This window comes from Ascidiella aspersa, chromosome 4 (genome assembly GCF_963924565.1).
Source record: "Ascidiella aspersa chromosome 4, kaAscAspe10.2, whole genome shotgun sequence".
NCBI lineage: Eukaryota > Metazoa > Chordata > Ascidiacea > Phlebobranchia > Ascidiidae > Ascidiella > Ascidiella aspersa.
This window is the reverse complement of record NC_139450.1, coordinates 11,694,299-11,711,666: the sequence shown is the minus strand read 5'-3', so window position 1 is coordinate 11,711,666 and position 17,368 is coordinate 11,694,299. Positions and strand designations below refer to the sequence as shown.

The following is a 17,368-nucleotide window of genomic DNA, read 5'->3' as shown; positions in this document are numbered from 1 at the left end:
CTATGTAAAACTGTTATGCCATTTGAAAATATATTTTCACATCATTTTGCCCTCTGACCAATCCGTAACATCACTTTTAGTTTGCATGTGATTTGCCACATTTATTTATTATAGTCATGGGCTGTCCACGAGGCAAACAAATTTTGATGAGGCTATCAAATTTAAACTGACATGTTACAACTTAATATGCATTAGGAAATTTTCAAACGTGATTATTTTTACGTTGGATGCAGTTTGGCAGTACACAACATTGCTTTTTGTTACATACTTATTTGCATTGTACGAAAAACTTACAAGACAAAGAATTGGATTTGATTTATTACAGTCACGCAGATATAAATAGCGATAATAATCTGTACCGCGCCAGTCGATGCAATGTAGCTTTCACACAGACCTTATCCTTATAAGAATATAAGTTGATAATCTTAATTATTGTGGGAGACCATTAAGTCAACCCGTTTCAAACACAATCAGCGGCTTAACAGTCAAGGGACGACCAGCGCCTTTACTGTTTCAAAATGGACGATGTAAACGCAAAAATCACATCAAATGCTCTGAAATTTATTGTTACCGAACGTGTAGTGCCATGAAGTGCATCGTTCAAGAAAAGATATAAATGTTTGAATCAGATATAAGCTACTTAGCAATAGTTCAGTCATAAGTAACATCATTTTCCTGGGAAGTATAAGTAGACCTATAGGTCTCCTTTATTTGACAATAAGCGTTAATTCTCAACTTAAGTTACTTTATATAAACCATTATAGTTGCCGCCACCCCGGGCGGCTTTTGGGGCAAACATTCACCTATAGGAACTTTGGCGAAAAGGGGCTGAAACAGAACTAAAAAGGTGTAGAAACAAACCAAAACGTTACCTATGCTACCCGGTCAACCGGTAACATTACGCTATATGCGGATATCAGATAGCAAAAAAACAGGGCTGCGGAATCGGTTAGCAAAAAAATTAACCCGAATGTGCGATTTTGTCGAGTCCCGGGGCCTGCCCTGACTCTACAGCTTGTAGGCTATTCCGCCAATTTACGCAACTAAAATATCGTGTATATTCAGCAATCCACTTTTAGGGGTATCGTATAATTCATCCACTGACAATACAGTACATGATTGGAAAATATTACACCATATGCTATTCCCATACCCATTCCCTTCAGTTGGCGGCCACACCAGTTTTACAATTTGGTACTGCGCATGCGCATGTCGGACTCGGGACAGTTTTTCGTGGTCTTACTGTAGTTTTACGTGGTCTTACTCGAGTCCCGAGGACGACTCCAGCAAAACAAACCGACTCCTCGAGTTCAGAGTCCGACTTCGACTCCGCAACCCTGCAACAACCCTCGGGTATCCATTTAACCGCTATCCGGATAGCGGTCTACAACCACCTCTTAATTAAACCCACCCGAAAATAACGTAATATGCAATAGTGACGAAGAGCACACGGATTGTTTCATTTTGTTCAGCCACTCAAAAATCAGGCAAATATAACATTATAGTCTAATAATTTTAATATCTAATTAACCTACCCGAGTGCGCCTTGTAAACGTATTAAAATAATTAAAAAAGTCTCGGTATTTGGCTCGAAGACAAAGTGTTAAGACTCGAATTGCTGTTACGAACGTGAAATCGAGTGTTAAATAATAATGAAATAACTCGATCCTTCTTTAGACTATGGAGGTAGTGCAGGACTAAACTGGTAGTGAAAGAGTCCAGGATCCAATACTAACGGTCCAGCTTAATAATTTTTGTCCGTTACATTATTTTAGTTGGGTGGGTTGTCCAGGTCAGTTCCAGTTCAGTTAAATAAGTTAAGATCCTTTCGTTAAGTTTTTGTACACATCGCCTGGCCATCGTTTAGCAGAGGCGTGTTAACGGAATGCAAATAACATCTTCGTGTTACCGGTACTTTACGAGCAATGTTAATGATGACAGGTCTGCGATTGGGCCACGTCATTAAATGACAACAAATAATAAGGCTACCCCCTACATATTATTTATCGCAGCCATAAAAGATTTGTGCTTAAAATTGTGAACAACATGAACATGACAAAACAAAATCACGAGTTAAATTTGGCACATGTAACAGCAAGTTGAAAAATCTTCCGTTGGTGTTTCGAAGTTCAACAGGAACTGCTGTAGCCTACATCTCGATCTGTTGTTTGTCAAGTTCAGTCGTCCACAACCGTGCAATACAATGGAAACCTTTGAAAACAAAACAAAAGAAAGGCAGTTATTTTTTTGTTGTTGTTAAATAACACATTTCGTTAGTTTTCAAAACGCAGTACATAAAAACACCTTCTAAATTGCTGCTTTTTCGCTATTGCTTTTAACAAAGGCAGGTAATAGGCTTATCCCTAAATTCGTGTTTGGACTTGCACGAATTGAAGCATATGTGTCGCGCGCGGATAAATTATTATGCTTTTACGAGGAATGTTACGTCTCGTGTTTTTGTAATCTACCTAACTAGACGCGTTGTGCGTATTTTGATTCAGACTTCCCTAACTAAAACCCCAAAACGTACAAATGTTTAAAAGAATTTGGATATTTTACACAAAAATGTTTCGTGCACAACAAAATAAAATCAATATTTACAAGTTTTAGCGCTATTATCAAAACTTTATATGCGCATTTCTAACATTTATATTTTTACGGTTATTAATCGTGTTTCACAGCATAAATGAACAGATCTTCGGCGTTAAAGTTAGATTTTTTATAGATATTTTGTAAGATAAATTGACATTCACCTTGTTTATTCAGCACGGTAGTTTAAGCAAAAGTTTCAAAGACATCCAGCGACGAATTGCGATTGCATCGTTGCAGTGCGGTTTCCTCCAATTGTTGATCGGCGGCGCTTGTTCTCTTGTGAACATTTGGTTAGGGGCGCTCGTTACAAAAGGTTCTTCGATACAAATGATGAGGAAAGTTCGTTGCTCATTTGCTGTCTTTTCTTCTTCTTGTTAGTTTTTTTCGGATGATCGTTGCGGCTTAGTTGTTGAGTTGCGAGGTTCAAACTAATTTCCTGATCCAACGATGAAAAATTTTCTTGTTGGAAACTTGTTGCTTCAAATTTTACGCCTAATGGCAGCGCTTAATTCGGGTCACGTCATCAAATGACAACACATAATAAGGCTACCCCCTACAGTAGAAACCTTATGATTCGACTTGTTCTTAGAACAAGGGTCATTACAATTATTATACATTTAAAAAATATTTTGTACAGAAAAGTAATTTGGGAATGAGAAGTTATGGTAGCTTTAACATCCATTTTTTTTTCGAATAAACGTCCGATTTTAGGATTTAAAAACGGAAAATCTCCAGGGACGCTGCGCACTCTTAATTCAACACCGATTCAAGTAGATGGATTGCAAATCGTGTTCGTGTAACGGTCATTTAGCCCGAGTATTTGTGAGGAAATATAAACATTTGGCGGTTAAACTTTCCGTTGCCTTTTAAACATATACGTTGACTGAAGAACAGTTTTGTTATTGTTGTATCTTTGCTTTACCAACCAAGCTAAAAAGCAGTACAGATCCAATTGATTGTAAAACTGAACAATCGTGTTTTAGGTGTAGTGTGTTAGGGGCTCAACATGGAAACTCAAATATCAGAAGAAGACCTGTTAAGTGGTATTGAACTTTTACCCAACTCACAACCTGGAACACCAATTAATACACTTCTGCGGGACACCTCTGTTCTAAGGTTAGGTATATTTGTGCTACACCTGTTAAAATAAAGTAACATAATTTACTTAATTTTACAAATAATAATTGTCACTGGCTGGAGAAATAAAAATAGCAATCCATTTGCACTGTTGTGAGTTGTGACATGACTTAAATTCAATTAATTCAATATTTTTTAATGACTTGACTTGTGTTTTGGACAGATAACGGCGCTGGTTTAGAATCCTACCACAACAAACAAAAGCCGCAAAAATTTTTGTGACATTAAGTCATAAACAAATACATAAGGGACATGTGAAGGTACAACCTGGGGTCTGGCGGTGTACATGTTTGATTTTCTTACTCTAAAACTGTTATAGATAAGCTGTTTTCAGGCGAACTTGTGTGAAAACGTCCAGCTCAAAACAAGATTGAAAAGCACGAAAAAAATATTCTTTGGATAAATTAAGATAATTTTCAATTTATATTGCTCGAAATAATGATATTTATAATAAAATTAAAATTTAATAAATTGTCTTAGTCACAATGCAACATGCCACATAGTATGCATACTACCTTTGGGATAGATTTGTTGAAAACAAAGACACTTAAACCGAGCAAAACCAGGCTAAAGCTTGCGCGAAGTGCGGAAATTTTTTGCATTTGTGTAATTAAACAACCAAAAATATACTTTAGGCCTTAGGTGGAGAAGGATAGCCTAATACATCCTTAATATTGCGATGCGACTGTTATACCTGTACATTTAACAGGAATGAGAATTCAACTCAATATACAGGAAATCAACTCAATATAGAAGTGCTTGCCAATTCAAAGTAAAACTGCCAACATGTAACAATTGTATAATCAAATGTGTGTACTTTTCAAAATAATAAACAATCTATATGCCTTACACTGGCTTTTTCTCACCAAACAACGTGCTTCACACTACTGTAACTTTTTGCAAAATGGCGTAAATTTTTTTTTAATTTTCAAATTTTTTTTTTACTTTATTTTTTTTTGCATCAATTTCTTCGATTTCCTGGCTAATTCTTCGGCTGACATAGTCGCCAAGTTGCCAGCATTCTGCCATACTATGTACAACAGTGGATATTTGCCTGGTCTCCTTGGTTATGCATTTCCCCCATATTAATGATACATAGACGTAGTTGGTGGTGGGGGTTAGCATTTGGAATGTTGTTTTACCTCTGCTTATATTACATTGTTAGCCTGGTATAATAGGCTGAGGAAGTGCCCTTGGTTATTGCCTGGCCCACCCAGGTACAAATACATCCATAAGTAAATAAAGATTTATAACTACTTTGTTACCTGGGTAAATATATGTTTTTTTATAAAAATATATCAGTGCTCTACTGAGTACAGTATTTGAATGCCTCCAAATTGAGATGCCTTATAAAAGTCGCATTACATGTTTTTAGGACTTAGTGTTGTACAATGTTTCAATAATTTAAAGGATCTAAACCTCAGAACATAATAATCCATTTTATTGCTATGTAATAAATGTGCAATTCCTTTAATATTATTTTCAGTGGGCTTGATGATAGCATTTCACCATACAAAGAGTCAACCACAAAAAGCCCCTACAAAAGCATTGATCAGGCTTCAATAAGTGCATCTGTACAAAAAGTCCAAAATTTTCTCCAAGAATCTTTGGCGTCCAGCCTTCGAAAAGAAGTTGAAATTAAATCAAGCTGGCAATCATCTCCTGGGGAAATTATGGGAAAGACAATGCATTTTATGGCACCCACAAAAGAGAAACTTGGTGCTAATTCTGTCTCAACTACAGGTAATGTTCTGCAAAAGCGGAACTTTCTATCACTTCCACACGAAAATAAACCATTGACCACAGATGCAGAATCTGTAGATGAAGCAAATAACTCCATCAATGGACCAAATGTATGTCATTCAAGTGAATTTCCATCTGTATTATCACCAATTAAGAGAGGTTTGTCGCCTGTTAAGGAGAGGCATGTTAAACTTGAAAAGCCAGTTGATGAGTCTGTTTTGAATGATGACCAAACCAAGAGGCTGCTTGATTTCATGAAGCAACTTGAAAGGGGCCAGGACAAAGAGAAGAGTGCATCAGATCAACTGGCAAGTCTCTATTCTCTGCTGAAAACAGATATTGCGACTAGTGGTTTAAACAGTGAGGACAAGTTGAATTCTTCCCACAACTTAACTGCAACTCAGTCAAATCCACAGTCCAGGGAAAATAATACCGGAAGTGAAAATTCAACCAAAGTGAAGCCAAGGGCCACCTCCAAACAAACAACCCAACTGTCAACTAGGGCTTTACCTCAAAAGCAAACTCGAGCCCCAGGTGATAAGTCACGATTGTCAAAACAAGGAAAACTGAGTGGGAAGGCTGTCCAGGTACTTCACAATATTTTTTAAAGACTTATTAACTTTAATAACACTCTGTTTATTCACAGTTTTCTGTGCAAGAAAAACAACAAGCAGGATTAGGACAAAATTTAGGAAAACCTACATCAAAGATGGATGTCAAAAAAACACATGGCGCAACTACTGGCAAGCCTAAACCAACCAAAGGTAAAGGAAAGACTGCACAGGTTTCTATTCAACAAAAGGAACCAGAACCCCAGCTATCACGAGCTGTTATGGACATGATGTCGGTTAGAGACCACCTTCAAACAATGCTTGATCCTAAAAAAATTGAGCGTGAGTGAATGCTTGTATTCTAAAAATATTTTTTTAACAAAAAATACAATGTTTTCTGTTTTAAAACACTCTTTATTTGTACTTTTAGCTCTTGTTTTAAATTCATCTGGTCAAGACACATCTGGCTTCAATATAACTAGTGAAAGTAAAGAAGATACTTTCAGGAGTGCTGATACTGCTACTTTGCTCCGGTATATATATTTTTTGCTCAGTTCAAAAAAAAAATAAAAATTATAAGCTGAACTGTCACATTATTAGTTAGTGTGTGTAACACACCACTAAAAATGTGACAACGGATTGTTTGAACCTTTTCGTACTTTTTTGCTGTAACTTGTTTTGGTGAAACCAATGTCATACAATAAATAAATTAAAAAGCTGCCTTTGTGTTAACACTGTACACATTTCCGATCAGCATAACTAGCATTTTCGTTGTATGAAATGGCTTGATTATTTTTGGTGCAGTGTGCAACCGTCAGAGCTGGTCCCTGTTGTAAGTCCTCCAAAGCAACTGACCGAGAGTCTGACAACCGACTTGTTTTCCATCTTAAAATCCGGCAAAACGACCGGATCTGACTCGGCCAGATCGTCTATTGATTCCAGTATAGCTGCTGAAAATGGAATTCTTAGAGATACACTCGAAAAAGAAAGGTTTAAAACATTTGTTTCAATTAATCAAGCTTTGATAGTACCTAAACTGAGAGTTTTTCTAATAATTTTATATGATTATCTGCAGGTATCGACGAAAGCACTGTGAAAAACAAATTCAAAAGTTGCAGAAAAAGATGCTAGAAACTCAACAGGAGTTGGCAGTTGCTAGTTCAACTGAACGTAAAAAAGACCTCATGATTGAACAACTTGACAAGGTAGTTATCCACCTAACATTTAAATACGGTACCAATTGTAACTTGAAATTAGTTTAACTAATTTGGTTTAGACTTTTAAAGTAACTTGTCTTAGGCGTTTATAATCCGACCTAACATTACTATCATTTAGTCTTTGTAGTATGTATGGAATTAGTTAATTATAAGTGTCTGTATTGTAATTAGCGAGCATTTTGTACCAAACTTACTAATCTTTGGTATTTTAGTTTTGAGCAAATGCAACAAAATATTTTTTCTTGACAGACTCTGGCAAAAGTTGTTGATGGCTGGAAGGAACATGAGACAAGCTTGGGAACTACAATTTCACAACTCACACAAGAGAAGGAGGCTTGTATGGAAGACACTGTCAGGCTAAAAGAGGTTGGTAGACAAAGGAAATCGGCTAGACCCTGTCCCTGTTAGTTTGAACTTAGTGCCGTGTATTCCAATGGGGAAAACTGTTATTTAAGATACTAGTTTATTATTCGGAAAAAATATTGTATCTTAAGTACAACTTCATTCAGACTACCAGTTGTGATAGTACTATGTATTTTCTCAGCCATTAATCTGCTTTTTGTATTTTAGATGGTTGTAAATTTGGAAAATGAGTTAGCTAAGGTCCTAGAGGAGCTTGTGGAAGAAAAGGAAAAGATAGTAAGTTTGCAGGAAGAGGAAAATACTTCAAAGAAGAACTATCAGGTGAAACCTCACGCTCTTTGTTAAATAACTTATTTTTCTTGTCAGGCATATAAACGTATTTCTTTAGTAATTGATAGTCGTATTTTTGTCTTGAGTGGTTAATATCCGTAATTTTTCTTCAGTGGTTAATAGCCATCTAAAGTTAAACTGAAAACAAGTTGTACTATTGACAAATTGTCAACGGTGCCACTTGTTTTAAAATTTCTTTAGGTTTAACGTTGTATATATATGATATCAGAATAAAAATTTTCTCGAAAAACTTTGTATTAGTCAAGGACTGAAGAAATATCCAAAGTCATCGATCAGAAAAACGAAACCATCAAAAACCTGCAAGCCCAAAACAATGAACTCCTAGAGATCAGAAACAATTTCAAAGCAGAAACTGAGAAGCATGAAGAACTTAGTGAGGTGAATTTCCAATCTCCAACAATTCTCTGTCCGCTATTATGGAAGTTTGTAAACTACTATTTATAAAAATTTGTAAACCAGATTTTCTTGAGGAGTGGGGAGGTGGTAATTATGTTCAACAGAAAGTTGAATGCTCACGTTTTAAAATAATATGAAAAAAGGAAAATTTATTTTGTAAAAAAGTAAAAATAAAAAATGTCTAGTACTTTCTGTTAACCGCTCCGCTTTTGCTAAATCTTAAACAGAAGCAGAAGCTAGAATTTATAAAGAAAGAAGAGGAATGGGAGGAATGCATTATTGAACTGGAGAAGAAACATAAGGAGGAGTTGGAAAAAGAAAAGGTTATTTGATTTTTTTTCTTTTATGGTCCCATTGTATAGAATCGTCAGTTTCAATTTCAAGAGTACATGTTTAGCTGCAAAACTGATTAAATGACCATGGTTACACACAAGATGCACCTTTAATAATAAAAATACAATGTATTGTCAGTGTATAAACCGGGGGTCAATCTTTTTCATAAAGGGGCAATTAAGTTGAGATTGGCGATTGCTGTCCTAAAAATGGTTAACACTGGAGATCGTGGGCCAGAATTAAAATTTTGTAATCCACTTATTTGACTTAATTAATATAAAATTCATGAAAGTTAAGATAAATAGATCATTAAAAGTTTACTAAGCTTCATGAAATTGTTGATTAGTTTAAAATTGCATTAAAATTTATCTTAGTTTTGTATCCAACAAAACGCTTTAGAATAATTAATTAACTTATTTATATATTTAAACCGCTTCTCTACAAGTGTTTGGTTTTACTGGCACTTTAAACCTTTTTCTTTGCATACTTCTGAAAAGAGTTCATCAATTTTGGAACGTATTTATTTAAAAAAATAGCAATGGCAATGTACGGCAGCAAACACAAAATAAAAATGATGGCGTATCGTTTGGTATCAAACTTAAAATTAATATTAAAGTCAGAGTTATACAACAGTATAATGCAGGAAGAATGCTGAAGACATTGGAAAATATCAAGTACATTGTAAAAGATAAAACTGTTAATATATACTAATCCATACAAAAAAAGTTGAGCCAACAGGATATCTCTCTTCCGAATCGTCTTGTGACGAATCCACCCTTTCGTTCTGTCATTCTCGCCTTCGACTTTCGCTTGCTTCGCTTCTTGAACATGTTCGCATTGACGCAGTGGTTCTTACAGTCGCACGTCCGGTTTCGCGTTAAACACTTCGTTTTCCTCTCTGGTGCCGTTGGTGGTCGTGTCCGTGCCTCTGGCCGGCCGTTTGGTGCCGCTGGTGCGCACCAGCAGCACGATGACGACCGCGATCAAAACGATCATGCAAACTACGGCCAACACCACCAGCGCAATGGCCCACGGCGCGAGGCCCTGATAGTGGGAAACCGTTACTGTAGCGTCGCTGGCGCTCGACGCGGCCGACAACGTTGATCCGGTCGTTATGGTGTGTTGGGTTGTTTGGGTGACCACGATATTCTTGGTGGTCGCTTCAGTCGCTTTATTGGTGCTTACAGTCGTGTTACCGGTTACGGGGGTCTTTGTCGCGATGCTCAACTTTCTCGCGACATAAGTGTCGCAAGACTCCTCGTCCGCGGCGCCTTCCAATTCGAACGGCAAAGTTACGCCGGTGAAGTCCCATGTGGACAACTTGGCCTCGGTTGTTGTCGCTTGCTGAAGCCCGGTCGTCGTTGCTTCAGCTGGTGTTGTAGTTGTGGCTTGGGCGCAATGCGCAAAGTCGGCGTCTGCGGCGGTTGCTAGTGCCTTGCCAGCCAATAGGCCGCTTCCGCTGCACATTATGCAGAAGCTTCCTCCTGAGCCGAGAGCCCCTGGACAGTGTTCCTGGAATAGGATATTTTTTTTAATTTTATCACAAGAAATGGACGCGAAGTGGGATGTATGATTAAAATGTTATAGTGTTTATTGCACACAATTACTAGCATACTTTTAGTCTTTATTGCACACAAATACTAGCGCAGTTTTGTTTTTTTGATTGTTTGTTTGCTGTAAACCTGTACACGTCAAGCAGTAAATAATATTTATGGTTTTATCCCTTCCCTATATTTTTTGTTCTATTTATGGTGTGACTATGAATGGCTGCTAACTTTCGCACTGGCTGTTAATTTGTACGACAAACTATGCACCATTTAAAAACCAACCGAAGGTTTTATTAAAATCCACGTTTTACGAATTCTATATTTATTATAAACCTGATGATAAACTGGTAGATTAGGACGCCATATTAATTATTCGAAATTCAATAGCGTTTATAGGCTATTTTTAAATAATGCATCATCATTGCTAAAATTTCGGGTAAAAATGCGTGTTTATTAGATACATCACGTTCATGCGTATGCCGACTTATTTTCAGTCGTAATTTAATTACAAGCAGTTTGACAAGATAACAGAATGATGTGGTCAAATTGACGTGGTCTTCACCAATTGTCAAAGATGTACAATAATCAATAGAAAAGTTTGTTATTGTCATGGAAACCCTACACCATTATATTTGAGGGCGTTGATTCAGATACACTTAAAAAAATTAATAGTATTCTTCCAAACACGATTTGTTTTTTTATACGTTTTCAAGTTTAAAGCTTTTTTTAAATTGAGCGAAACGTAAATGTTGTACCGACAACTTTTTTATGGAATAGCGTACCAAAATAAAAAACGTTTTTTAACCCTAACCTAACCTTCCAACTAGGGATGCTCAAAGTAGAATATCGAATCCTTGGATTCGAAACCAGATGGGATTCGAATCCAATTCTGCCATTTATTTCGGGTAATTGGAACCGATATAATTTAATGTTTTACCGCCGATTGTTGCGCCTAATTGCACAAACGCGTGTGGTAAGTTGGCCTGTCGCTGCGGCGACCAATTTATAGTGCTTGCTTTAAATGTAACCTCGTAGTGCAGTGTCAGCGTTTTTTCGGGCGACCAATTACCTCGTCTCGCGATAAGGTTCGTCTAATAATTAAGTGTCAATCAAGCGTTATTGGGCGAGCGCCAACGTGTAATGTCTGGTGTGGACTTCGCAATTTCCCTAAATGCGTTAAGTTGCAAAAGTAACATAGCGTTTCAAAACGTGCTGGCCGTCCACAAAATGCGCTATGGGGTTACTTAAGGTCAACTTTAGGCCAATATTCAGGGAAGTTATGCAGTTATGCACAATGTAATTGTCAAGAATTCGTTATGTCAATAATAACTTTGTATTCTTTGCAGTGCATCATTTGACTGCATAAAAGATCATGTTAGTCAAAAAAGAAGCAATAAGACTTAACAATGCTTTCAAAATCAGGACCGAATTGCTTAAGACTTCTGTGTGCAGTGTTGCATTTTCTCACTATTGGCAAAAATATAAGTTTTGGACACAACCTGGACAGTTGACATATTCCAGTTTACAGAACGGATTCAGATGACAGTTGTTAAGAATGTTAAACATATGAGAGAGTTTTTTTATTATAATGTACACATGTTAGAAAATTGTTTGGGCGATTTATTGCTGTGATTGTGGGTCCTGTAGGGTAGATTGAGATTAATCCCTTCCCCAAACAAAATCGAGGTTAAATAATTTAATAAAAATATACTAGGATTCGCTATTCTTGATTCGTTATTCTAGATTCGAAACCTATTATTCTAGAATACCTTGGGATTCTACTTTGAACATCCCTACTTCCAACCTATTTTTTTACTATTCTTGGTTGGTCAGTGTTGGATTTTCACAACACGCCCTTGATTTCAACCCGAGTAACTGGGACCGGGGCATGGCCTTCGGTCGTGACTTTTCGCGTGAGGTGACTGGACACCAGCGCTCACAATACGCGCGCCCAGATTTGCCTAAATGCACACAAGGGGCAACTGTGACTCAGTACAAGCGCAAGAAGCTGAACGCTGATCTCACCAGTAAACCCGCGAAGCTCCTGACGAGTTGCTGTTGCGCCCTCAGCTGGCACGTGCAGTTCCACGCGTTGCCCTTGTCGGGAAAGAAGAGCAGGTTCGGTTTGTTGCGGAACCACCTACGTTCGAAAATCCTTTGTGAAAACGCGAATTTAAGCCGTCTTTTGCATTATACTATATAACTACGTATTTGGGCGGTATTTAAAATAAGTCGTATAGTATGCCGAAACATAATTAATCCGACGGTTTCCCAAAAAATTAGCTATACTAGCTATGTTCGTTTGTTCAGATTTGTATGAAATTGCGCTCTGTTAATAAACTGCGGTCTCTCAAAATTAAACCTTGTAAAACAAACTTGACTGTATGAGGCAATGGTGCATAGACTTTTTAACTGTAAAAACGTTACACGAATTGGTGCAAAATGCCTTGTAACATAAAAATGGTGTATTAAAGTAGTGCTGTGCAAATAGTAAAAATAGAATAATTCAATTCATAGGACAAACAAAAGAACAGCGATCTTGTAACGATTGTACATGCGATATTAAACAGACGAAACTTTCTGGCCGCAACTTTTTACAGTTAAAATCTCAGCAATAGCAATATGGACCATCGTTAAAAAAAAATAAGTGTATTATTTAAAAGTGATAAATTTTCAAAAAAAAGCATAAATTTCTATTTTTATTATGATGCCAATTGATGACGTTATCTGTAAAAAAAAAATCATGCCCACACTAGTACACGCTAAGCAAAAAAAATTGTTAGGGTGTCTGCGGTAAAAAAAGTTTGAGAACCCCTGTGTTAAGGGATCATTGAAACAATGCTTGGTAGCAACAGTATATTCTTTAAGTTATCATATTTAATCAAAAAATGTTTGTTTTTAAACCATTGCAAATTTTAAATGCTCACATTATTACGAGATAGCGGTATGCTTACTCTGCACTAAAGCTCATCAGGGAGTTGTCGACAATAGATAGGAACTGGATGCTGGACAGGCCTTCAAAAGCCCGAACCGCGATCTGGGTTATCCTGTTTCCGTCTAGGAAGAGATTGGTGAGCGAAACCAAGCCTAGGAAGGTGCACTTGTCAACCGTAGTCAATCGGTTGTTGCTCAAATTTAACGTTGTCGCATCTGTCATTCAAAAATATGGTTCAATTCAATTTATCGAAGATGTGGTATGGTGATCGTTAGACACTATAAGGTCAAAAACATATAACGACTACAATTACTCCAATAAGGTCTTAAAACCGTATACATATGTTGCACAAAATGAGTTAACGTTTGTTGTATGTTGTTTTTGCCTTATTGTTTCTATGCGTTTTCACTCACTTAACTTTTCTTGCCTCTTCACGCTCCACCTCACCGTTCACCTGTATATACTTTATCTAATCACGTTTGCTGTTAACGCCTTTTTATCTTTCGTTATTGAAGCCATCACACCTTTTTCGTTACACTTGTGGTTTTGGGAACACTTGATAGAAGGATAGTCAGGTTTGGGCAAGGCTGGGATTAGGAGCTTTTAAGATCGTCATTGTTTACGCCCGATTTTAGTCATTGGCCGCTTATATATGAAGTCCTTTTATTGTTTTATGATTCTTTATGTAAGTTCGCTTGTTTCGTCTTATATTACAACACTAATATACGCCTCGTGTAGTGCTCGGGCATCCGACAGGCCGTTAAGTAGAGTTCTGGATAGTTTGGCGTAACACATATAGTACATTTCAAACCCGAATTTCGCAAATAAATTACAAAATGATGTGTTTAAACAACATTTGCATTTCAAACATTGCCATAAAAATGCAGCATAAATGTGTTAAAACGTTATGTTTGGCAACAATTGGCAAAACAAACATGCGATGCGATATTCCGCTTATATGTGCATCCGATCGCCTATGATATAAGTGTATTCTTTGTATGACGTTTTAGTGAAACGTAAGTTCTGTCGCCATACTATAACAAAGGTAGTCATGCCAAAAACGAATCACGTTTAGCGGTGACGCAATACGATTTACTGCATTTTATACCTCTCAGTAAGGAATTGTTGAAGTTCCACTGGCCGCAGCCAGTCGAAAATAAATAAACGTGACTCGATGCGTCACAGTCGCTCAAGATGTACGTTTCTAAGTATTTACAAAGAAAGGTTTATGTTTATGCATGTACATATGTTATCCCCTTTACAATCATAGGTTATCCCCTTTACAATCTACATGCACGAGGTGCAAGGTGATACACGTGTGGTCAACATTTTTTTCTGTAGTCCACCAGTAAATGTATCTATAAACGCCTATATTAAAAGCTCCGTCTCACTCTGTTTATGTAATTTTTTTGCTCACAGTAACATAATAGTAAAGTGTTTTGATTTGCGTTCATATAATGGTGCGAAAATGATACATAGTCACAGCAGGGTGAATATAAACAATTTACCTTTTCAGGCAACTTTAGAAGAAAAAAACTAAGTTAAACAAACATTGAGTTTTATAATGCTAGGTCATTCGCGTTCAATATGAGACTTACTTTTTAAATCGACAAAGGCCCCAACGTCGATAATGGTAATGTTGTTGTTTTGAAGTCGAATATCTAGCACATTGTTTAGGCCGCGAAGGTCCGTAGAGCCTGGGAAATGGTAGAAAAAGCATGCCTTGTAAGCAACATTTTGTGAACGTCACTGCAGGCCGGAGGGCAAGAATTATCTCGAATAACCCTTTTATGCGGTAAAATGCTGTTGTATGATATTGCTGAGGCACCCAAACAAATGAATAACACATTAATTTTATTTTTTTATTTTGAACAATATTAAATAAACTCTGAACACTTTTTTTGTACCAAATTATCCATATTAACCTTAATCGTCTGTTTCTACTGTTAAATTTTTAACTTTTTTTGGTCGTAAATAGATTTTCAAACTGCCTTAAACTTTGTTGCTGTACAGTCGTCACAGGATATTTTAATTTACTCAAAGCGCTAAATGTATTTAGGGCAACCTAACATCGATAATTTAACTTTGGCGTTCTAACCTTTAAATTTTGCAAAGCTATTTAGAAGCATAAAAGCGGACTTACCTATATGCGTAATGCTGTTATTACTGAGCGAAAGCATCTTGGAACAGGCTGGCAGGTCGTCGGGTATCCGGGTCAGGCCCACTGCGGCGCAGTCCATCCAGCCGTCCTTGTAGCACCGGCAGCCGCCCGAAATCGCCTGGCTACAGGCACAAGTGTCCGGCTCCCCGCTAACTAAAGCAAAAAAACACAGAAGCGCGAATGCCGTTGTGCTTAGGTTCATTGTGCAGCTTCCGCCGTTTGACTTGTCTTGTTTGCTGTCGATTCAGTTATCACTTTAGTTTCCTGCCTTTTTGCGCTTATAGTTTCGGTGCTCTCCGCTTGCTTGCCGTTGATTAACTGACGTTCCCTTACGCGCGGCTGCGACTTGAACCCCGCGAATCGATCCTTCCGTATTTAGCGCTCTCGCGTGTATAAGGTGCTTACTCGGGCCGGCGGTGATTTGCGTTCGAACTCTGACAACAGTATAAGTGGTGCATTTGCGCGCGCGCGCGCGTGCGTGTGACAGAGGCCTCGTCCCCAGCTGCTGCCTTCCGGCGTTGCCACTATTGTGATGCGGCCGCGGCTAATCGCGTGCCTGCTTATGCTGGCGACGCGTCACGAGGAAGTGACGATATGTCATCGTTTTTTTGCGCCTCTCCCCATCTTTCGCGCTATTTCCCCCGCGATGCGTCACCTCCAGGCCTTTCGGCTTATTATTTATCGTTTTGCGCGACGACGCGCTTGCGTCTATTAATGCAGTTCATCGGGGTTGTGGGAAAATATATATGTGTGTGTGTGTGTGTGAACTTTCGTGGTAGCTTCGTTCTTATTACCTACAATAGATAAAAGCGTATTTCATGGAAATGTAACGTTTTGCAAAAAAAAAATCAAATACCCCTTAATTTGCGCTTTTTCGGGTTTCGTTTTGTACTACGCTAATAAAAAACGGAACGCTCGTTAATCTCACTTTTGCCAAAATCACGCGCATTCATCCGTAAAAATGTGTTCGAATATAAAGGGAAGTGGATTTTATCGACATCAAGTGAACAACTGCTCTTATTTTTTGACGGCTGCTCAATCCATCATTTTAGTGACTTGAAAACTGCTTGCCAATATAGCACGCTTCGTTAAATTTAAAGCTTTGACTGAATTTAGAGGCGCACACACCAAGATTTAAACGTTTTAGGATGCAAATTTCATAAATATCAGTTTCGTATAAATTGTATGCAAAACGCAGCACCGCAAGTACAATTTTTTAGAGCACAAGTTTTACCGCCGTTATCTGTTTGCGTTAGCGGCTCGTCATCAGCATAAAGAGCGTAATTACGTCGGCATGATAGGCCGAAGAATGGCCTATTTTATGACATTTGTGCGTAATACCTTCTGTTGCGATTCACTGCTATTTATGATTGTTTTAAAGTTTTAATGTGCTTTAAAACTGCATCGAAAAATACCTCGCTAAATTTAGTTCCACTAATCTAAAAAGAGCACATTGTTTTTTTATTAAAGTGATGCTTTGTGATTATAGTGGTTAATGATAGTGATGGGGCGACCAAAAAAGCTCGCTGTACCTATAATTATATAAAGCTATTTTGTTAAAATCCAAATATAAACTTTTCGATGACAAAACGTCTAGTTATCAACATAAATTTGTAAAGCATGTTCTTGTTAGTTAATTTTATGGAGAATAGCATGATACTAATTCAGTATCCCGTTGCTTTTGCATGTTTCAGTTAGTCACACAAAAAGAGCCGCTACGTATTTTTTTTAATTCTACTTAATCGACGGATTACTCGGTATTGACAAGTCTGAATACGATATACTAACAGCGGTAACAAAAACAGTAATAAATGCTATACAGTGGTAGTAAAAACCTCTACGCAGCCTCTTGGCCGTTTCAAAAAAGAAAAAGAGAAATAATGGTTAACCGGGCAGTGGTTACAAAATAGTAAACTAAATGGGGATCCGCACCATTTGCTAAAGTGAATACAAACCTAACAGTCGACCTGCAGTAATTTCCACGTAGCGCTTTTAAAGAAAAGAAACTTGACCATGGCGCACCAGCATCGCTTCACCATGGC

The 17,368-nt window shown here is 37.6% G+C and overlaps 2 protein-coding genes across 2 annotated transcripts in view; one reads left to right on the top strand and one right to left on the bottom strand.

Annotated features, from left to right (window-relative positions):
- The first annotated feature begins 3,490 nt into the window (after positions 1-3,490).
- The window catches only part of LOC146147861 (uncharacterized), a 37,723-nt gene continuing 23,845 nt past the window's right edge, over positions 3,491-17,368 (top strand). Inside the window, exons 1-10 of the mRNA XM_083388322.1 lie at positions 3,491-3,708; positions 5,216-6,059; positions 6,119-6,365; positions 6,454-6,556; positions 6,828-7,013; positions 7,099-7,228; positions 7,490-7,606; positions 7,811-7,924; positions 8,195-8,332; positions 8,581-8,673. Of these exons, the coding sequence (XP_083244448.1) occupies positions 3,599-3,708; positions 5,216-6,059; positions 6,119-6,365; positions 6,454-6,556; positions 6,828-7,013; positions 7,099-7,228; positions 7,490-7,606; positions 7,811-7,924; positions 8,195-8,332; positions 8,581-8,673 (2,082 nt within the window). The 5' untranslated portion in view covers positions 3,491-3,598. The remainder of the gene's footprint in view (positions 3,709-5,215; positions 6,060-6,118; positions 6,366-6,453; positions 6,557-6,827; positions 7,014-7,098; positions 7,229-7,489; positions 7,607-7,810; positions 7,925-8,194; positions 8,333-8,580; positions 8,674-17,368) is intronic.
- LOC146147863 (uncharacterized) lies at positions 9,229-15,624 on the bottom strand. Its single transcript, XM_083388325.1, has 5 exons — positions 15,309-15,624; positions 14,764-14,862; positions 13,185-13,380; positions 12,256-12,370; positions 9,229-10,195 (listed from the first exon to the last, which is right to left on the bottom strand). The coding sequence occupies exons 1-5, from the start codon at positions 15,526-15,528 to the stop codon at positions 9,536-9,538; spliced, it is 1,290 nt and encodes a 429-aa protein (XP_083244451.1). The 5' UTR covers positions 15,529-15,624; the 3' UTR covers positions 9,229-9,535.